This window comes from Leptodactylus fuscus, chromosome 5, assembly GCF_031893055.1.
Source record: "Leptodactylus fuscus isolate aLepFus1 chromosome 5, aLepFus1.hap2, whole genome shotgun sequence".
Taxonomy (NCBI): domain Eukaryota; kingdom Metazoa; phylum Chordata; class Amphibia; order Anura; family Leptodactylidae; genus Leptodactylus; species Leptodactylus fuscus.
The window spans coordinates 170,624,417-170,647,765 of NC_134269.1; the positions used below are offsets into that span (position 1 = coordinate 170,624,417).

General features: G+C 43.0%; 1 protein-coding gene across 1 annotated transcript in view; it reads right to left on the reverse strand.

Annotated features, from left to right (window-relative positions):
• STK32A (serine/threonine kinase 32A) overlaps positions 1-8,756 on the reverse strand; it is a 151,471-nt gene extending 142,715 nt beyond the window's left edge. Inside the window, exons 1-2 of the mRNA XM_075274726.1 lie at positions 8,657-8,756; positions 5,263-5,400 (exon numbers count right to left, since the gene is read on the reverse strand). Of these exons, the coding sequence (XP_075130827.1) occupies positions 5,263-5,314 (52 nt within the window). The 5' untranslated portion in view covers positions 5,315-5,400; positions 8,657-8,756. The remainder of the gene's footprint in view (positions 1-5,262; positions 5,401-8,656) is intronic.
• Between the last annotated feature and the right edge of the window lie 14,593 nt (positions 8,757-23,349).

The window sequence follows — 23,349 nt, forward strand, 5'->3', positions numbered from 1 at the left end:
CTGGCCAATCAGCACTGGCTAATGCATTGTATTGGCGTGATGAAGCAGTGCTGAATGAGTGTGCTTAGCACACACATTCAGCTCTACTTCATCGGGCTAATAGAATGCATTGGCCAATCAGCGCTGGCCAATGCATTCTATTAGCGTGAACTGAGTTTGCACAGGGGTTCTAGTGCACCCTCGGCTCTGCTACATCAGATTGCTACATCTGATGTAGCAGTGCCGAGTGTGCATCAGATGTGTAGTTGAGCAAAACTGACTCAGCACTGCTAAGTCTGCATTCGCATAGGAATGCATTGGCCAGCCTTCGGCCAATCAGCGCTGGCTCTGCCGGAGGAGGCGGAGTCTAAGGTCGGACCTGAATGGAGACTGGTGTGGAGCGATCTTAGACTCCGCCTCCTCCAGCAGAGCCAGCGCTGATTGGCCGAATTCCGTACTCTGGCCAATCAGCACTGGCTAATGCATTGTATTGGCGTGATGAAGCAGTGCTGAATGTGTGTGCTTAGCACACACATTCAGCTCTACTTCATCGGGCTAATAGAATGCATTGGCCAGCGCTGATTGGCCAGAGTACGGAATTCGGCCAATCAGCGCTGGCTCTGCTGGAGGAGGCGGAGTCTAAGATCGCTCCACACCAGTCTCCATTCAGGTCCGACCTTAGACTCCGCCTCCTCCAGCAGAGCCAGCGCTGATTGGCCGAATTCCGTACTCTGGCCAATCAGCACTGGCTAATGCATTGTATTGGCGTGATGAAGCAGTGCTGAATGTGTGTGCTTAGCACACACATTCAGCTCTACTTCATCGGGCTAATAGAATGCATTGGCCAATCAGCGCTGGCCAATGCATTCTATTAGCGTGAACTGAGTTTGCACAGGGGTTCTAGTGCACCCTCGGCTCTGCTACATCAGATTGCTACATCTGATGTAGCAGTGCCGAGTGTGCATCAGATGTGTAGTTGAGCAAAACTGACTCAGCACTGCTAAGTCTGCATTCGCATAGGAATGCATTGGCCAGCGTTCGGCCAATCAGCGCTGGCTCTGCCGGAGGAGGCGGAGTCTAAGGTCGGACCTGAATGGAGACTGGTGTGGAGCGATCTTAGACTCCGCCTCCTCCAGCAGAGCCAGCGCTGATTGGTCGAGTTCCGTACTCTGGCCAATCAGCACTTGCCAATGCATTTCTATGGGGAAAAGTTAGCTTGCGAAAATCGCAAACTGACAGGGATTTCCATGAAATAAAGTGACTTTTATGCCCCCAGACATGCTTCCCCTGCTGTCCCAGTGTCATTCCAGGGTGTTGGTATCATTTCCTGGGGTGTCATAGTGGACTTGGTGACCCTCCAGACACGAATTTGGGTTTCCCCCTTAACGAGTTTATGTTCCCCATAGACTATAATGGGGTTCGAAACCCATTCGAACACTCGAACAGTGAGCGGCTGTTCGAATCGAATTTCGAACCTCGAACATTTTAGTGTTCGCTCATCTCTAGTCCTGACCAAAAATATCCATGTGAACTTATCCTCAGAATGTGCCCTGAGGTTGAATTCAGATGGGATATTTTGGTCAGGATTTTGACGCAGAGTCTGCGTCAAAGTCCTGACCAAAAAAAAAACCCCGCCTTCCTTTGAAATCAATACCCTGTTTCCCTGAAAATAAGTCATCCCCCGAAAGTAAGACATAGCAGAGGTTTTGTTGAATTGCCTAATATAAGGCACCCCCTGAAAGTAAGACATCCCCCAATAATAGGGTAATAATCTTTCTGCACAAATATTGTATGAAGGTGATGCCACTGTGATACCGCACGTTGTATCCACTGTTCCTGCTGCTGTAGGGTGAGCTGGGAGGTGCATACACTAAGCATCGTATGCGGCGGGGGGTCCACTCTCCCAGCTCATCCCACAGCAGCAGGAACAGTGGATACAACGTACGGTATCACAGTGGCATCAGCAATGTGATACCGGCTGCAATGTTTTTCTTCATACAAGTCTTTGCACAACAAGCACATAAGACATCCCCTGAAAATAAGGCATAGCATGTCTTTTGGACCAAAATTTAATATAAGACACTGTCTTATTTTAGGGGAAACACGGTAGGAGCTGGTCATTTCTTCATTCGGCTGCTGATTCAGCCATGGATGTTCGCCTGAAGACACTCCATCCCACCTAAATAGGCCCATTCATTTTGGCCTAATCAGGAGCAGGGTGCCGCGACTGGATGCTGGTGCAATGCACCGGCATCCAACCACGGCTACCCGTTTTTTGGTCCGGTATCTGAGGCGGCCTCTGCGCCAAATTCCGGATCAAAAAACTCTGTCTGAACTCAGTCTTATTGTGTACAGAGAATAGTGGCTGTAGGATTCTAAGTTAAGGGGATATACGTTTTTGAAAGGGATTCTGCTGTGTACATGAGACTTGAGGGGTATTTCTATCCCCTAAATAATACAGGTTTTTAATTTTATTTTTCTTTAGTAATACACTTTCCCATATGTATACATGTCTGATTAAAATTGTGCAAATTAAAAAACAAAACTAAATATCTATTTAAGAAGAAATAATTATATTTATTATATAAGACGTCATAGTGTAGGACCCAAACAAACACATTTCATTCTAGTTGCAAACCCTCTGGCTTTTGCTTCTCTACTAGAGATGAGCGAGTAGTGTTCGATCGAGTAGGTGTTCGATCAAATACTACAGTATTCGAAATACTCGTACTCGATCGAACACTACTAGCTGTTTGAAGTTTAAGGTTCAATGCAGAACCAGCATTGATTGGCAGAATGCAATACATTCTGCCAATCAACGCTGGTTCTTCTCTTACCTTTAGAAGTCTTCTCCGTGCAGCGTCCCCGCGGCGTCTTCCGGCTGGAATTCACTCTGCCTAGGCAGAGTGAATTCCAGCCGGAAGACGCTGCGCCGGGAGAAGACTTCAAGAGGAATCCAGCCTGACCATCACTCGTGGACTTGGTAAGTATAATTTTATCGAATTTTGCGTACCCCTGAAATGAGCATTTCCCCCCATAGACTATAATGGGGTTCGAAATCCGTTTGAACAGCGTGCGGCTGTTCGAATCGGATTTCGAACCTCGGACATTTTAGTGTTCGCTCATCTCTATTCTCTACATTTAGTCTACACTTTTCTGCATTTATTGCACATGACCAGACCAGACAGATTGTTCGTTCCATAGGAAAGTTCCCTCCCAATCTTTAATGCTATTCTCCTACCAAATCTGGCTTCAAGTACGGAAAGACATTAATGCACATTCTGCAGTCCAGTTACTGAGGCAACCATATAACACTTATTGATTATCATGAATGAGTCCTATTAAAGGGGTCCGTGCAAAAAGGAAGGGGTCATATTGCTACCTCGGCAACAGTATCACATTACGTCATAGCAAAATATAGTATATAATAGTCAACTCAAAGCTTATTTTCAGATCTACTTTGAATATTAAAATCATGAATGTAGTTGGTATGGGCAACACTTTAAGACAGTTTTTATAAGGAATGTGTAAAATATTATAAAAAATTCGAATGTTCACTTGCAAATAAAACAAACAAAGAAAAGCCTAAGGCAAGACCTAAGGCTTTTTCCTTTCTGATATCTGAGCTGCAGAAAGCTCTCTTAAAGACAAAAGCAGGGACACAACAAGGTTATGTAACATGCTAAGTAACATCTCAGGAGCATTTCTATGACTTTACGACCAATTGCGTCTTTCAAACGGGGAGCAGAGTCATGACCTTGTTTCCACGGTATTTAAGATACTTGTGCCAGGCTATAGGACACTTGAAGAAATCAGCCTTTACCGGTTTCCTCAGAAACACAGTAAATAGAACAGATATGTTTTTACTGTAATCATTGTTATTGATATGTAATATAGCGCTTCACTGGAGGTCACTGATGATCCCTACTGCTGGTGGAGACTATGTAGGAGACTATGAACGCTATTGGTGTGGACCAATGAAGCTAGATAGTCACAGGCTGATGGATGTAATCCATAGGATACAGAAAGAAATCAGATGGACAATACGGAGAAAAAAAACTCGGCGGTACAGAGTTACAGTTGTGTTTTTGACCAGTTGTCTTTTTATCATTAGTATCAAAATTTAACATTTTTTTCTCCACATACACATTGAAATAAAATTAAAGAAAACCCATAAATACAACAACTTCTACAGTAGGCTAAAGTGGCTGATGCTATAATAGCGATGGATTAGAAAGCACAAGTGCATCCAAACATTGGCAAACAGAGGGCAACTAAACACCTCCTATACAAATGACACATACTGAAAAGGAGGTAAATTAGATGTTCCCATTAAATAGGTTGTCCAGCCACCTAATAGTAATAGATACAAATAGAAAATATATTCTAATGACTTTGATTCCCCACTGCTTCTGTACCAGCTCTTCCCAGGTACCCCGCCAGTCTCTGTTCTTCCTGCTCCAGCGATGATGTGCCACCACAGACATGTGACCTTCACAGCCAATCACTGGCCACAGCAGTGACCTCCGTGATGTCACTGATAGAGCCAGACCAGACATGTCACTGCTTAAAGCCAGTGTTTGCCTGCAGTGGTCACATGTCCATGTCATTACTCACTGTAAAGGTTAAAAAATGACTGTTGGAGGAACAGAGAAGCACTGGCACTGCAATGGCGGGGAACTGGAAAACCGCTTATTATTTATTTTATTATTTTACGGCAGTATAAGGCTACATTCACATTACAGACAGGGTTTGGAGACCCAGGCGCTTTGTTTTCCTGAAATTTTACATCTTTAGCAGCCACCAATTTCAGTGTTAAAACAACAGTCCCCAGTCAATGTGGTTCACTGGCCTCAGTTTGTAAACACAATGTTAGTGGTCCATCTGACTGTTGTCTGACACCATTGTGGATTTAGTGGAAGTGCTTTTTCAAGGGCTGGAAAAGCCCTTTAAACACTTTACCATCTAAAAATTTACCATCAAATCCTTCTTATAGCTGACTATGGTTCTTTGGCATTTGGTAAGACAAGGGTCAAACAACATTTACGTGAAATACAAGTATCTTTTCTTTTACAATACTATAGTCTGTCTAACTGCAGAACTGTCTACCTCTCCATAGCAGGCCATCATAATCGCACATCAAATATGACTTCCTACTAGAAAGCACTAGAAATCCTCTGTATCTGCCCAGTAGGCCATAGCTCATGATGGATGACAAGTTTGCCCCCTCCGACCGTACTAATAATATTACTTTAAGGCATACTTCACCCGAGCTTCCCTCACCTTCCTCATTGCCATCACACACTGTAGTTTTGCTTGAATTATTGGCTCCCATTGTCACTTGTGCAAGACTCCAAGTATTGTAGTTACATCCTCATAGGTTCCACTACCAGTATTCACCAGTGTCTTGTCTTGTTCATCCTGCATAGAGAAGGAACATATTTGAAGATACTAGGGATCCAACCAATGTCAATAACTCCATAGCATTTGTATTACAATGTCTCAGCAGTACTGTGGACTATGTTTGCACATTGCAAGTAATGGCAAATAAATGAATGGAGAACCTTAGTCACATGGAAACATTTTGGCCTAGAAGCAAAGCAACAGTATACAATTTTTCTTTTAGAGAATAATTTTGCATGGCTTTGTATGAATATATATGAATCACCCATAGGACTGACAAAGAACTAAGCCAGGTGAAATGTGCCAGCGGGAGATGAATGCCAATGGAAAGATGGCTGTTGGCAAACCAAAAGATATATTTTATTAGCATGCTTCACGAGCATAACAATAAAAGTTATATCAATATGTATATCCTTTTGTTTACTGACATCCACCTCTGCGGCATATATGGCATAGATCTCCTGTTGGCACATGTCACCTGGCATTGGACATTACATATAGATTTTTGGAGCTGAGCAGGCGGTTATTCAATTGGCTTTGATGTTTCGAGGAAACGTTACTGTACTATTTGGTGAAGCTGAAAATGACTTATTAAACCTATTGCAGTGTCATCTACCTTAGCACAACACAGAGAGATGAGCTACTCTCTTTTTCAGGGATCTTATTACCCTTAGGAGCACTGTCTATTTTTCATTTTCGAACATTTTCTATAAGACATTAAACCTCATGGAACTCCATGGTACCATCGCAGAAAATAAAACTGTCAAATATAATTTTTGTTCCATATTCTCAATTTTCTTTTTTATGTAGATTATAGGGATCACAATGTACATTTTTTTCCTATCAGTATGTCTTTGTAGAATGGGAGGAAATCTAAACAAACACGGAGAGAACATACAAACTCTTTGCGGATGTTGTTCCCGGCAGGATTCGAACCCAGGACTCCAGCGCTGCAAGGCTACAGTGATAACCACTTAGCCACCGCATTGCCCCTTATACTCTCAATTTTCTGAGCACTGATCTAAAAGGAGTAGATTCGTAATGGTAATGATGATGATGAAACATATTAAAGTTTGTAAGAGAGAAGTCAGGCACCTGTTTTCCTACTGCAACATTTTATCAATGAGTCACATGCATGAGCAATGGAAACACATTCACACGGTCACCATTGGATGTTCAATGACACTGTGATGTTAGGCGATGACATGTACAGATGACACATATGGTTTATTTACCTTTTAGATATCATGACAATACCATACACATAGGCTTGCAACCTGGTATGCAATAGAGATGAGCAAGTAGTGTTCGATCGAGTACATATTCGATCGAATACTACGGTATTCTAAATACTCGTACTCTGTTGAATACCACGCTTAAAAATTCCTTCCTTGGTGCTTTTTTTACACCAATAACTATGTACGGGAAGTGGGACAGGAACTAGGACAACATAGGCATTGAAAAAAAAAAACGTATACAGTGTATATTTATAGTGTGAATTTTTACTGCGTTTACCGCGTGGTATTCAACCGAGTATGAGTATTTTGAATATTGTAGTATTCGATCGAATACCTACTTGATCGAATACTACTCGCTCATCTCTAGTATGCAACTCTCTTTCTTCCTTAACACCTGACACATTTGCTTTCTGTACCCCTACCTTGTATTATTAATTTGCCCTAGAATATTGATCATAGTACAGTGAATACAGAGAGATATAATACCCTGTAATGACAAGGAAATCTCACAAGGCTTGCCGTCCTTAGTTATTTTTCTGGACAATATTCATTTTACTTAAGTTTTTTTATGCAGAGTTTAGAAAATATTGCAGTTAACATATTTCCAATAAAATTCAGTATCATTTAATTAAAAAATGTTCATCTATAAAAATGACCTTAAGAAGAAACAATCCCAGGATAAACTGTTCAGTCCTGTAGTTTACAACCCAGTACACTGCATTAATAGCCTGCACGTATATTACAGGGCCGTATCGTCCTCTATGTTATATCTGTATTAATTCAGCTGATAATTGTGATCTATGAGCACTGATAAAACACTCGGCCTAAATATATACTTTATGAAGTGCTGCCAAGATGTTAACACTATCGTGCTGGATAAAAGAAGCTCTGCTGAATATACTATATATGCTGCAATGCCCGACATAACCTGACCATATTACATACTAAAAGTCATCTACGAATTAGTATCAACCATACTGGGTAAGGTTACCATCTTGTAGCACTGTATAGCCCACTAGACATTATATTACAGATTGTTGTCCCCTCTCTGCAATATGGTGATGTACTGAGTCCATTCAGAGCCTATGGAAACACAGTATAGAGTCCTACCAGGTCTCTGTCTGGGACAAGGGAACTGAACACCTAAAGCAGCAGGTTATAATGGAATAAGAAACATATTTCCCGATCGCAATGTTACATTAACCCCTTAAGAGTCGCTGCTATATAGTTGGAATTTAAGGTTTTTCCCTTGACATTTAACATTTTGTATTAACTTGTGCCCTATTATTATTCAGAACGCATTGTACAAGCTACACAGTCTGAACTGGTTTCATATAATGTAATAATAAGATAATGTACAGACATGGAAGAGTTTGTTTGGCACAATTCTAGGTAATATCACCTTGAGGGAAAAACGACTGCATTATCTGTCCTGCGAGAGTAGGACATGGGCTACAAACACAACCTTCTATAGTGCAACTGTTGCTGAACACTCACCGTACCCCGGACTACACAACCATGAAACTTTCCTGGAATGTTAATGCACATTCTGCGCAACAAAAAGTCAAATACACAAAATGTTTAATGTAAAGTCTATTAATTGTGTATATGTGCTAAAAAAGCTGTAAACCCAGGGCGGATGCAGAATCCGTTCCAGAGAGTTCATGTCTGTCATATCTGCATAGTAGTAAGCCCCATTATTCGCAATACGAAATATAAAGGGTAATAAGTCACATAAATGCATTGTAGAACCAGAATGAAAAATAACTTTCTCGGATGCCAGATAAGACTATATGTTGCTTTTACTGAAGAAAACACTAGAAAAGCAATTTTGCTATATAGACAAATGACATAGTAGACTCACTTCTTAGGATATAAAAGTGGCTGGAGGGATAAACTGATGCCCAATAAAAGCAGTAATAAGATTATTATTAGTATTATTAATAGAGATAATAATAAGATGGACACATATAATACAAGTCAGGGGCAATAGCAAATAGTAACAAGTAGAGCACACACAGTCCAGCAGCCCTTACCTTGCACCATGGTGAGGATGAAGGAGAATGTGTGGCTGGACAGGTGTCTCCTATGAAGATGCTGGAGGAGGTAACAGAGGGACACTGGATGCCAGTCATACAGGCTGCTCTTTCTCATTAGTACAAGTTCACCACAGGGAAGTCCCAGGGACATTACTTACTTACTGCTGACTGAAGACTTTGCTGCCCCCTAGAGGACACTTCTGAAATACCAATATAATATGAAAAAAATGGTCAAGTTTCATTCAAAGCAACTGAAGACTTTACAAAAAAACCATGCAGATAAAATGTCATTTCAGTGAATAATATAGTCATAAATCTTTATAGACAAAAAATGGCAGCACTCAGACAGATCATGTAACTAGTGACGTTATTCCAAGGTGACGTTTCGGAGCCAATCTCAGACAGCGACTAAACTTTATATAGAGTATAATTATGATAATCAAGACCAATTAGGGCTAGTTCACACGGGACATAGTATGACGTATTTTGGTCCTGATTGTGACGTGGGAAGCCGCGTCAGAATAAGGCTAAAATGCACCTGCCACGACTGTCGTGGCTTCCGACTGTCACAGCTTCCCGCTCCAGAGTAGGCCCAAATGAATGGGCCTAGTCCAGAGGGTGCTGCCACGAGGCGGACGCCGGGGCTGAATCAGCCGCGGAATCCGCCTGAAGAAAGGGCAGCTCGCTTCTTTTTTTCCGTGAGCGGGAACATATCTCTCTAGGAAAAAAGTAAGCTAGAGGTCAACATAGACCTCTATTGTGAGGGGGCAGATTCTGATGTGGATTCAGCCCCAAAATCTGCCCCCTCTTGCCCCGTGTCAACAAGCCTTTAAATTACAATTCATTCATATGAAAAAACATAAAAATGAAATAAATTGTGCAAATTGTATATTGATCTGAAATTTTTTGGCAACATTAAAGTTTCATCATTTTCTTTGACATCCTTAATACCTACGTTAACATTTAGAAAACATACAAGCTTTCTGATAAAGGTTTTACATTGCATATTTGTAAAAGCAGAGAAACAGAGAAATCCCCAATATGTCTGTTAAGTGTGAACATACTCTAATACTAGGATCACATTAGTGGTGTGTGCAGTACAGGGCGGCTCTATTACTACACTACAGAGCAACAACACAAAAAATAAGTATGAAAATGGGAAAACTACAATTTTAATGCATCTATATTACAATGGTTTTCCAAAATGATCTATGGAAACTTGTAGTACTGTGAAATATACAACAGGAATGCACTGCATCGGTATCCTGTCGCTGCTAGCTGCGTGAAAAAGCTGGCGGTGGAAAAGTTACTGCAGCTTAGTTCAAATGAATGGGACCTAAGCTGCAGTACCTGGTCTAGCCACTACACAGAGAATAAAGCTATCTACTTCCTGGCAAGGCCAGTAATGTTACACAGTGTCATATATTGGAATCCAGACTGTAGTAGTAAGGGTGGGTTCACATCTGTGCCCAGTCTCCTGTTTAGCCAATCTGTCCGATTTCCATCTTCTGTCCCGCGAAACTGGACAGTTTCTCCTGCATGTCTGATTTTGTGTCCAGCTAAAAAAAACGGTTTCATAGACATGAACAAAATGCACACTGGCAGTCACCTTTTAAAACCCATTCAAGTGAATGGGTTTGAAATCTGACTGCCGGGGCTCCATCTCCTGTCCAGTTTCACGGGGCAGAAGAAAGAAACCGTCCGGATTTGCTAAACCGGAGACCGGGTGCAGATGTGAACCTGCCCTTATACACACTGTCTCACATTTAATACTAGTTATGTGAGGGAGGTGAAGGTAATTCTCTGTAGTTAAACAACCTTAGATGGCCATACACAGTATCTCAGTCCAAGATGAGTTGGCATCAACTGAGAAAGAGTGTTGAATCACTGTTCCATTCACTTGTAACTTTTGTAGAAACGTGCTGAACAAAAATATTTGTGACATTTGTGTTCTCTATTTCTCAGTATTCTCAGTTTTTTTGAGCTGGTCGGTGGAGATCAGCAGCTGTGTTATCTCCTATACACAGTACATGACGGAAACAGGAGATTGTGCTCTCTAATTCTCCCTCAGAAGGAAGCAGCATGAAATATATTATAGAGCACTACTGAACAGTTTTGATATGAATAGAGCTGCAGCAGTGTCTGTTTCCCTTTTACTGTGCTCCTCTTCCTTCTACCATTACCCACTACATAGTTAAAGGGGTATTCCCACCTCGCATATTCAGCAGTCTTTACTGCTGTAAAATCTTCTTTCTTCCTGGTTTCTTGCATTATTTGGTGGGCGGGGTTTCACAGGCAACCTGTCGTATAGCTCCGCCCCCAAATTCACGTGTAGCCCCGACCACCCATATTGGACTATGAAGTACAGGCAGCAGCAACTCCATTCTGTGTTACATAGAGAGACTGCCTGTCTCTGCCATAATGAACACAATTGAATTAGCTAACCTGATAACTGGGAGAACAGATGAAAGCAGCTCCTCTCCCCTATCTGAGAGCAGGAAGCTAGGTCACATGGTGTAGACACAGGAATAGCTAGATACACAGGCTCGCTCCCGTGCACTTAGCCCCTCCACCCTCCCCCTGAGAGCAGCAGATACATCACTTGACTCATAAGCAGCTAAGTCAGGGCTGTGGCCACAAAGAATTGAATAAAGTAAGATAGTGGACAAACAAAGCAGTTTTGCTGAAGCAATGTATTTAGGAAAAGTCTTACATCCACATTAACAAGCAGTATAGATAGGATCCTTGTGATGGGACAACCCCTTTAAGTCAAGCTTAGGGCAATACTACTTTTAGCAACATTTCCAAATAAAAAAAATTACATTAATGTTTATGCGATAAACATCCCCCATTACCATAATAACAAGTCAAACACAAGTGATTACTAGTAGAGTTGAGCGAACAGCGCTCGATCGAATATCAGGCTATTTGAGATATTCAATTAGAACCGAATACCATGCAGCAAATGCAGTAAAAATTTGTATCCCCTCCCACTTTCCCTTTTTCCACTTTTTTTTGCACCAATAACTGTGCAGGGGAGGTGGGACAGAAACTACGACAATGTAGGCATTGAAAAAAAAATGGAAAAAACCATTGGCTGCCGAAGGTGACCTCCGATTTATAAGAATAGTGGCCGCCATGTTTGTTTCATTTGCGGCTTGGAGAGATAGGGACAGAGATCTGCGGAGGGCTAGAGAGGGATTAGCTTCTGCTAGGCAGGAAATCTGAAGAACAACAACAGCTCTTTTCAGAGCTATACTGCAGGGAGAGGAGTCCATATATGCTCAATCCAGCTTTCCACGGTGTGTACCCCCCAAACACTTAAGTGGGATACACAGCAATTCAGTCAGGCTATATACGCTCAATCCAGCTTTCCTCGGTGTATACACCATAAAATTCGCATTTATATACATCTAAAAATGCTTAAGGCTAGCGCAAAGGGACATGGACGGGGACATGGAAATGCAGCTGCGGAGCAAGATTGCAGTCAAGCTACAGCGCATCCCGTGCCTACTCCTCTGCAGCAGCAAGCATTGCGCTTCCCCACAGTCCCCTGCTTGATGACCACATTAAGTAGGGTGCAGGGTACAACACTAACCAGGCCCGAGCACCAGGAACAGGTATTACAGTGGCTAGCGGATAATGCTTCCAGCACATTCTCCACCAGCCAGTCTCTACCTCAACTCCTCCTCCTACCCAACAGTCTGGTCCTCCTTCCTCAAAACATGCCCAGTTTTCCCAGCAGGGTAATCCCAACTTTCCCACCACCCAGGAGCTGTTTTTGGGTCCTTTCACTGTCCCTCTCTCTGTCCCACCACTTCCCGAATACCGGGAGTGAACAGATGAGTTTCTGTGTCCTGATGCCCAAACACTGGAGCATTCGCCATCTCCTGTTGATTTTGTTGTTGTTGACCAGCAACCCGCCTTCAGTGACGATGACAAGACACAGTTGCCATCAGGGCAGCCTGTTGCCATGGGCGGTGTGCAGGAGGAGGAGCCAAGAGAGGAATTGGAAGAGAAGGTGGTGGGCGACGAGGACACTGACCTGACCTGGACAGGGGGGGATGTTAAGTAGGGAAAGAAGTGTAGATGTGAAGGGAAGAGCAGCATCAAAGAGGGTGACTAGAAGTAGAGGCATGTCCAGAGGCAGAGGACAGCTGCTTCACCGAAGCCAGGCCACAGCCAGAAAGGCCCAAGATGTTCCCTATTCTAGCCAGTCTAGAAAAACTCCCCCATCGAGGCCACAGTCTTCAGTGCTGTGGAGATTTTTCAATTTATCTGTGGAGGACAATTATAGTGCGGTTTGCACACTTTGCAACTCGACACTGAGTAGGGGCTCTGAAAAGAGCAACCTTACGACCACTGTTATGCGCCGTCATTTGGAATGCAAGCACTGGGCTCAGTGGGAGAGAGCAAACGCAGGACAATCGTCGTCCGTTGTTGCCGCCACTGCCTCTTCCACTGTTGCCAGTGCTGGCGCTGCAGTCCAGACCACCAGCCAGGACACCTCCACATCTGCCTCCACCACTTTGGGGACATCTCCCTCATCCTCCCCTTTTCCTGCCCCATCATGCACCTCTTCCCAGCAACCCACCATCTTCCAGACGTTTGAGCGCAGGCAAAAGTACAGCGCTACCCACCCACATGCACAAGTTTTAAACGGGCACATCTCCAAACTCCTGGCCCAGGAGATGTTGCCGTTCCATCTTGTGGAAACTCAGGCCTTCCATGACCTCATGGCAAGTGCAGCACCTCGCTATGCTGTCCCTAGCCATCACTACTTCTCCCAGGGTGCCGTCCCCGCCTTGCACCAGCACATGTCACGCAACATCAGGCGAGCCCTAAGTTCCGCGCTTTGCACGAAGGTCCACTTGACCACCGACGCATGGACAAGTGCATGCGGACAGGGATGCTACATTTCACTGATGGCACACTGGGTGAATGTAGTTGAGGCTGGGACCGGGTCACAAACTGTGGCGGTCTACCTCGTCTCCCCGCCCAACATTCCTGACAGGGGCTCTGAACCAACACCCTCCTCCTACCCCTCCTCCGCCATCACATCGACCCCAGCTACCTGCTGGAAACGCTGCAGCACTGGCAAGGGGAGATGTCAGCAGGCCGTGCTGAAGCTCATCAGCTTGGGGGACAGACAGCACACTGCCTCCGACGTGAAGGATGCCCTCCTCGAGTCATCAACATGATTTTTGCCGCTGCACCTGGACCCAGGCATGGTCGTGTCTGATAACGGCCGGAACCTGGTAGCGGCTCAGGAGCTTGCCAACCTCCAACACGTTCCATGCCTGGCCCATGTTTTCAATTTAGTGGTGCAACGGTTTTTAAAACATACCCCAATTTACCCGAGCTACTGGTGAAAGTGCGGCGCTTGTGCGACCACTTTTGCAAGTCTACAGTAGCCGCTGCTATCCTCAAAACACTCCAGCAACGCCTCCATCTGCACGAACACCGACTGTTGTGTGACGTCCCCACACGCTGGAACTTGACGTACCACATGTTGAGCAGAGTGTGTGAGCAGCAGAGACCCTTGATGGAGTACCATCTCCAAAACCCGAGGGTTCCTCAGAGTCAGCTCCCGCAGTTTCTGCACCATGAGTGGCCATGGATGGCAGACTTATGCGAGATATTGCGTGCCTTTGAGCAGTCCACCAAGAAGGTCAGCTGTGACGACGCACTATTGAGTGTAACAATCCCGCTCCTGTGTGTGATGTGAGAATCCCTCCTTGCCATCAGGGATAACGCATTGTACGCTGAGGAGTCGGGCATAGGAGCAGAACCATCCCAGCAGGATAGTCAGTGCACACTCCTGTCCACTTCACAGCGTATATTGACGGAGGAAGAGGAGTAGGATGACAAAGTGGAAGATCTCATTGTCACACAGGAGGCTAGCGGGGAACTTAAGTACGTCCCATTGCTGCAGCACGGATGGGACGAAATGGGAGGAGGAGGAAGAAGAAGAAGAGGAGGAAATGGAGAGTGACCATTCCGGTGGGGGCAGCGAAGTCATGCCAAGTAACACTCTGGCACACATAGCTGAATTCATGTTGGGGTGCTTTTCAAGTGACAAACACATTGTCAAAATCCTGAAGAGCAACCAATACAGGATTTTTGCAATCCTCGACCCTCGGTATAAAAATAATATCTCTACTTTTATTCCGGTAGAGGGGAGGCCCAATCGCATTAATGATTGCCACAAGCAACTGGTGCAGAATATGATGGAGATGTTTCCATCAACTCTCCTTAGCGGCAGAGAGGAGAGTTCCTCCAAGAGGCTAACGACTGCCATCCAGTCCACACCCACCAGGGGCACACTCTCCAAGATCTGGGACACGTTAATGGCACCCCCTCGCCAAACTACCGCCACTGAGGGGCCTAGTGTCAGCAGGAGGGAAAAGTATAGGCGCATGTTGCGGGAGTTACTGGCCGACCACAGCCCTGTCCTCTCCGATCCCTCTGCGCCATACATTTATTGGGTCTCCAAGTTGGATTTGTGGCTAGAACTTGCGCTGTACGCCTTGGAGGTCCTTTCCTGCCCTGCCGCCAGCGTGCTATGGGAAAGGGTCTTCAGCAGAGCCGGTGGCATCATCACGGATAAGCACAGACGTCTGTCAGCTGACAGTGCTGACCGGCTGACTTTCATCAAAATGAACAGCCACTGGATAGAACCATCATTTTCATGTCCACCTGTGTCAAACACGCCGGCATGAAGTTTCATGTGTGTGCTCACCCTCTACAATTCCCCCTCCTCCTCCACCATAAGCGTTGCACAATTCTGCTCCTACTAGGCTCAATCCACCCTGATTCCCCCAAACTCTGCTGGTTAGAGGCTCCACTCACCCCAAGGGACAAAAACACTGCTGGTGCAAGGCTCAACTCACCCCAAGAGCCAAAAACACTGCTAGTGCATAGCTCAACTCACCCCAAGGGCCAAAAACACTGATGACCTAGGCACTGCCGCAATGGCAATCACTGGGTTTTCCTATTCTGGTTTCAAAGAATAGTGTGTCTTATTTGAAGAAGAGACAATCTTAGGCTGACTGCTGGTTGCTTGTGCTGCAGCATTTGGAGTTGGGTCTGTCAGCCTTGTGATGAACTCCACACACACACACACACACACACACACATCCACAACGAGAGTTCAGGGTGGGTACTGTTGGATTTCCCATTGCCTATTCCATCTGTGGATGTCATGGGCAACGTGATTTAAAGGGGTGCTTGTTAAGGTTTCATTAGCGTAAAATTTGGGTTTCAGTCCATCCAATTGGGGAGGAAAGAAGGTTTCCAGGTATTTTTCCACTTTCATAGAGGTTTTTTTGAGTGTGGAAAGTGTGTAGTTGATAGGTTGTGATGGTGGGGTAAAACTGTGACTTGGGATCGTTAGATGCCCCCAGACATGCTTCCACTGCTGTCCCAGTTGCATTGCAGAGGTGTTGTCATCATTTGCTGTGGTGTCATAGTGGACCTGGTGACCCTCCTGAGTCGAATAGTGGTTTCCCCTGAAACAAACATTTTTCCCCATAGACTATAATGGGATTCGATATTCGTTCGAATGGTCGAATATTGAGGGGCTATTTGAATCGAATATTTCACTGTTCGCTCATCTCTAGCAGTATACATGATTTATTTCTCCAAGTATTAACATTGTTGAAGAATGAGATTACTAGTAGAATAAAACATCTTCTGAACCTTTACCTGCCACAGTGAAGCTGGCTGATCCTTCCACTGGAAGTGCTCTGCTGACTCTCACCTTGTAAAGAGGATGTGGTGGATTTCCTCTGATAAATTTAAGTTTCCTTTTAGTTCTATTGACGTCCCAACTATCAAGTTGATGTCCCACAAACAGTATGATCAAAGGAAATGATAAATTAAATAACGTAATGAAAACGAAACAAACTTAAAAATAAATTCACTTTACATTATTCACATTATTTTACGTTTGTTTTTAAATACACTAAAAGATATAGGCATAAATGATACAGAGGGGAAAGACGGAGGGGTTTGCGGGAAACAAAGAAACTGGGGGTGGAGTGGAGGGAGAAGTTAGAACAGATAATCAGAAAATGCTAAAGTAAAACAACTAAAGAACATGTATACTAATGGCCCAAGAAAAGAAGAAGTAGTTAGCCATAATGTTAGAAGACGAATAGGTGGAGGATAAGCAAGGCATGTCTGGATGACAGCAATGACTGGGCTGTAAATATATAGGGGTACAATCAATTCAGAAAGGACTTCATAAATAACAGAGGGGAATGGGTTTGCTTACATATAAAATCCCGCATAAAGCCCATACTGCAAGACATCGGTGAGGAAAAGGATTAGCTTAGGGCTGTAAACTGGAACAATGTCCTTAAAAACAAAAGTACACATACTACATGGGACATTATTAAATATGTCCTTTGAAAGATGTATATCATATGGGTATGTGGTTGAATGTGGTTGAAAAAATGTGGTTGAAATAAACTGTGAGGAGTGCAATAAATGTATAGGAGGAAATTATTAAAACAGGAAGGAAGTAAACAGATAAAGGCAGCAAAGACTGAGTCAGAGGTTCAACATCAGGAAAAGTAAAAATGACCCCCAAAATATAGTTGAGTGTCATTAATAACATAAAAACTTGAGACCGGAAACAGTAGACCCTCTCAAAAAATAAACGGGGAGTAATGGTGGAGAAGGATGAGGAAAAGGCAAATGAATTAAATACCTTCCTCTCTATGGTAGTTTCACAGGAAAATGCAATATTGGTTAGCATGAGCAGAGATAATGTAAATGCTCCATTGAATGTCACCTGCTTAACATAGGAGAAAGTACAAATGCACTTAGACAGACCTCTATATCTTTACATTTAAGGACGGTGGAACTCTATAGAAACAGGCTCTCTCTCACTATACTGACACATGCACATACAAAAAAGAGGTCAAAAGTGATCCCGGAATCTATAGGCTGGTAAGTCTAACCTCAGTGCTAGGTGAAATGTTTGAAGGTCTTCTACACGAGATGTTATCCTGGAGTATCTCAATGCAAATAATCTTTTAACAAACAATCAGCATAGGTTTATGAGGAATCAGTGCTGTCTAGGGTCCATTCACATGGAGTTTTTTGGTGCTTATTTTGACACTAGCAGAAAAAGGAAGTCATTGAAGTCAATAGGAGGGGTTTTTTCCACGTGGATTCTGATGTGGATTCAGTGTCAAAATCATCGCCAAAAAACTCAGTGAATGGACCCTAAGATTAATCTGATCAGCTTCTATGAAGAAGTCAGTTATTGACCTGACATGGGTAATGTTGTGGAGGCAGTATATCTGGACATTTCAAAGGACTTACTGGACATATTCTACCACTCTGATATTCTACCACATAAAAGGTTGGTATACAAAATGAGAATTATGGGACTGTGGGAAAGATGAATCTGGGTTTACAACTGGCTCAGAGATAGGAATCAGAAAATGGTTGTTAATGGGAAATTTTCAGACTTGGTCACAGTCACCAGTTGAGTGCCACAGAGGTCCGTATTGGGTCTCTCCTTTTTAATATGTTTAGTAATGAATTGGTAGAGGGTTTATAGGGTGTTTATATTTGCAGATAGTTCTAAACCCTGTAACGTAATCAAAACTGAGGAGGAGAGTAGAATATTACAGGTGAATCTAAGGAGATGTTCACAAAGCAGAAAATGGTTTCTGCCGTGTAAACGTCAGTGCAGCTATCTGCGATGGGATGCTGATGCACGTCGGTGCTTCCTGCTCCTGATTGAGCCCAAATGAACAGGCCTAAACAGGAGCATGTCTTGAGCCGCTCAATAGGAGCCATTTTTACAGGCGGATTCCGCGTCAAAATCTGCCTGCAAAAACCTCTGTGTGAACATAACCTAAGGGAGCTGGAAGCATGAGCTGAGACTTGGAAAATGAACTTCAATGTAGGTAAATATAAGATTATAAATTTTGTCCAAAAGATTATGATTGTGATTATGTGGACAGAAAGCTTACCTAGTGAATAGTGTCAGGCAGCTGCTGTCAAGGCAAATAACATTATAAAATGCATTAAAAGAGGCATAGATGCTCATGACAAGAACATAGTTGTGCCTCTATACAAATCACTAGACTATTGTGTACTAGTTAAGGCTGCTTTCACATGGTTAGTGTTTGCTCAGTGATTTTGTTCAGTGATTGCGAGTCAAAATTACCAAACAATGACCATGTGAGAGCAGCCTTAGGCCCAATGTACAAGAAGGACATACAGTAACTGTACTAGAGAGAGTGCAGAGAAGGACAACTAAGATAATAAGGGAATGGGTGGATTGGAGTCAAAGGTCATAGGTCAGTAATACAATACAATCAAGTAGGAAACTAGTGAGGAAAAAGTCACAGGGCCGAGTCAAAATAGCCAGCAAACCTGTGTGGGCTGATGTCCTGTATATAGGAATTCCAGGACCTGCCCCAGACTAGATTGGTAGACAGGCTGTCAATCACACAGGCAAGGTTAAGATTTACCATTTGATGAACAGAGGGAAACAAGGTGCAGGAGATGGGTGTGGTGAAAATTCAATTACAGAGGAGAGGTAATAGACCAGTGTTCAGACAGAGCAACAAAAACTGTAAGCAAAGAATCAAACTGTACTCGCCTCCTGCGCCACAGTGTCCAAGCAGAGGGTGGCGCAGAGACCTGAAGAGGCAGAGACATTATACTGGAATGGAATCTGTACAATACAAGTATATGGAGAGGGGAGGAGGAGGAGGATAGAACAAACAAAGAAGTAGAGACACATCTGCACTATAGAGATATAGTTTTCTTTTACAACATATCTGCGATATGAAGACCGTCACTTTTATTTATTGAAGTTTTTTTTTTTTTGTGTGGCTCAGCTCCAAGGAAAAAAGAGGACATATAACTATGCCAAGCAGTTAGTTTCTCCAACCAAGCATGGAGGAGAGTGAGTAAATATTCGAAAATTGTAAATATGTTGTTTTTAAAAAATGTAATATCACTTTCACACTATATTGGGGCCAAAGGAGCATTTTTCCAGTCCCATAGTGCTAGAGGGTTAATTGGGAAAAAATGAACAAAGGTCATACGAAAATTTACCTTATGACCCAAGAATAAGTGGTTGAGAAGGCTAAGTATGCTGGAGACATCTGAAATCAATGATAACTGAGCTGCAGCACTGGCTCCCAGCCACTATACAGGGCACAGAGCCATCTGCCTATAGCTCCATATGGTGTATAGTACAGGCGATGGAAGTGACCTCGAGTAGCTAATCCATATGGAAGCTGCCTGTTGGCATCCAACGAATCAGATATTTATTGCATATCTTAGAGTTAGGCCATATAGGAAAATTCTTCACTATTCACATGGACCTCACAAAACGTAAATGAAAGCTAATGAAGACATTATACACTGTCTACCAATAAGTATTTGGACACCTGTGGTAGAATAGAAAAACAACATTTATTCATATTGAATAGTTGGTAGATCCCAGCAGATGCTTCCTTACGGATGGTATTGATCGACACAATACTCCCGGATGCCTGGTGAAACTCCTGGTGTATGTGAGCCATCAGTTGGGTGCAGTTTCTCTGGCCAGCACTCGTTGGTCTCTATCTCCCAGTTTCGGGGATCTGCCGACTCGGGCACATTCTGACAATCACTGTTCACCGTCTACTTCGTAATTGGTCACTGTTGATTTTGGGTAATTCAGTTTGCTTCCTATGTCCCTTAAGGATTGACCATTTCTGTGGTACCCCACAATTACCCCTTTTTCAAAATTGGACAACTCTGCACTTCGTGGCATCTTACATGTGACTGCTGTTTCCTATTTAGCGGCGGAAGGTGTCACGTACATCACGACCGCAGACATCTTCATTTGTATGGGTGTCCAAGTACTTATGGGTAGACAGTGGTGTATGTACCTCAAAATGGTGGCAAATGAAAGTACGCTGACGTCATAACATTGGGTCAGTGCATCAGAGGCCTCAGTGGTGACCCCTGGGGTGCGTGATTTCACAAGAGACCTGAAGAGGGTGCGAGGTAACCACAGGATGTTACCAGACACCAAGAATGATGCCCAGGAGAGATGAAGCAAGGTGATGGTAAATGTTTATTTTTCCTTTTCTTCCCTGGGCTTCTACTTATTATACTCTGGGGTCTGAGTACAGTAATTCACTCAAATGACTTGTGTGTGTGTGGAGGGAAGGGAGGAGGGGGTTGGATATCTCATGAAAAATTTGTTAAAACGAATCTCGTTTTAAGGCATTATACTGTGTGAAGCCACTGTGGAGCATTGTATTTCGTTGGAGACACTGGAGCATTTTACTGTGGGAGACACTGTGGAGCAATGTAGCGCTGTATCACACCTCATGTGCCCCAGGAGGTGAAAGGTCCTCTTTAAAGTCAATTTATCATTTTAATGTTATACCAGAATCATTTATCTAGCTAGTATAATACCAGAGATACAGCCTTTTGAAGTGGCCATATCCATTTGGTTACTAAAAATGTTCCCGCTCTACACATTGAGTACAGGTATATGGGACAGACTCTACAGCTCTATATAGTGCATTGAGTACAGCTGTATAGGACAGACTCTATAGCTCTACACAGTGCATTGAGCACAGGGATATGGGACAGGCTCTGCCGCTCTATATAGTGCGTTGAGTACAAGTATATGGGACAGACACTACAGCCCTGCACAGTGCATTGAGTACAGGTGTATGGGAGACTCCACAGCTCTACATAGTGCTGTAATGTTCCCACTGGCAATGCTTAGACTATTGCCAGTGGGAACATTACAGCCTGTTTATTATCTATGCATTATGCATTATCAGTGTAGTCTCTGCTTTGGAAATCTAAACTGTCAAACCTTTTCCCTTTGTGCAATTTAGAATCGGGGGCCCCCTAAGTGTCCAAGGCCCGGTAGCAAATGCTACCTTTGTACCTCTTATAGCTACACCCCTGTGCGGAACTTCTAGTAACTACGTACAAAGGTTCATCTCTGATTTTCTTAGTAATTCCTGTTACTAGGCAGTAGATGGAGCTCTTGGATTAAACAAAAAAAAATTATCTCAGTATATATTTCACTATACAACATATTGGCTTTTTTCTTGAGAAGGAGCGCCCCGCCAAAAGACCATTTTCATATCAATTTTGTTTAGTCCTTTTAAGGCTTGGGCTCCACGTTGTGAAAACACTGTGGCAAAAACCGCAACATTTTGCAATACCTTTCCATTTAGATATAATAGGCACATAAAGTCTGCAGACGAAAACTCTGTGGACTTTCTGTGAAAAACGGTGTGGAAAAAAATGTGATGCATTTCCACCGCAGTCTTTTCCACTGAGCTTTTTAGCTGCAGCTCGGTACGTGGGGCCTTAGCCTGAAGAAGTTTCAGTGTAATAATGAACGTGCATTATTACATATTGGTCCTAGAGAACACTTACGGTAAACTCAGTTTAGCTGATATTTTCACATGTCATTTTCCATTCTGATTATGGTATTTATTAAGAATACTTATAAAAAAAAATACATATAGTACTGCAGTTTTAGAGTCCTTACTTAAATAGCAACTCACAGAATTTTAAGTGTCACAGACATGCATTTTTTTTTATAGGCTAGGGATTGGACATTCTGATATCATCATTAATAATAATAATAATATATTATTATTAATTATTATTATTATTATTATTATTTCAGTATTATTTATTAGAACTAAATAAAATATTATTTTTGCTAAATCACAAAGCCTTGGAGTTAAAATCCTAAGCATACAGTATATGCACCCTATTTTTCCGGAATTTAGGGGTAGACAAATTTTAAATTGTATTCCTTTAAAAGAAAGACTAAGAGACAGAAATCTGCCTTGTGCTATTTATTTCATGCTAGTGTCCTGCAGTTGGTGGCAGGTAATGAAGTCATGAATCCCTTGAGGTTGGGCTAGTTCTTCTCATCGACAGCATGTACAGGCCACTCTTGGATTCACTATTTCCGTCTCCGGTAATAATAGCGGTGTCTACGTCCATGACCTAGGATATACAAATGAAGCTCAATGTTAGTAATCCTTATCGAAAAGGGAGAGGAGTATACGATGTTCACTTTATAACACTTAAGCTATAGTCTACTTTATTATTGCTATGTACCTATGGTAGGCTGCCTAGTCCTAGATCTAGTCTTGGTCCTAGTCGTCCTTCTTCTGCGATGGGCACTTCTGCGATGTTTCTGAGAAGGCTTGCTGTTACTTCTGCGATGTTTGTGAGAAGGCATGATGTTTTCGTGTTGCTTCCACAAAGAGCTGTTGGTCAGTGACTGGTGGAATTCTAGTTTGATGTTCTATAGCTGAGGCTATTATGACACATACAGCTTTCAGTTTAGAACCTGTGATGTCAGGTATGATGTAAGAGAATGTTGGCTAGGAATTACTGGCCCTTCTGTTTGTGAATACAATAACAACATTGCTTAGGAAAAATAATATTTTATCTTATTTTTCTTGTATATCCAATAAACTACTGTAATGTAATTTTAACTGAATTATCAGACGCAAAAAAATATACAATGTACTGTTATGTTAAAGAACCTCTGTAAGAGAAGCCCTAAACAAAAAGCGCTAGCATCAACTCCTTCCTGACATCCATGGTAATAATACAGTGGATGTTGGGTATTTAAATATGGCGGTTGCACGGGAGCTGAGCGGCCG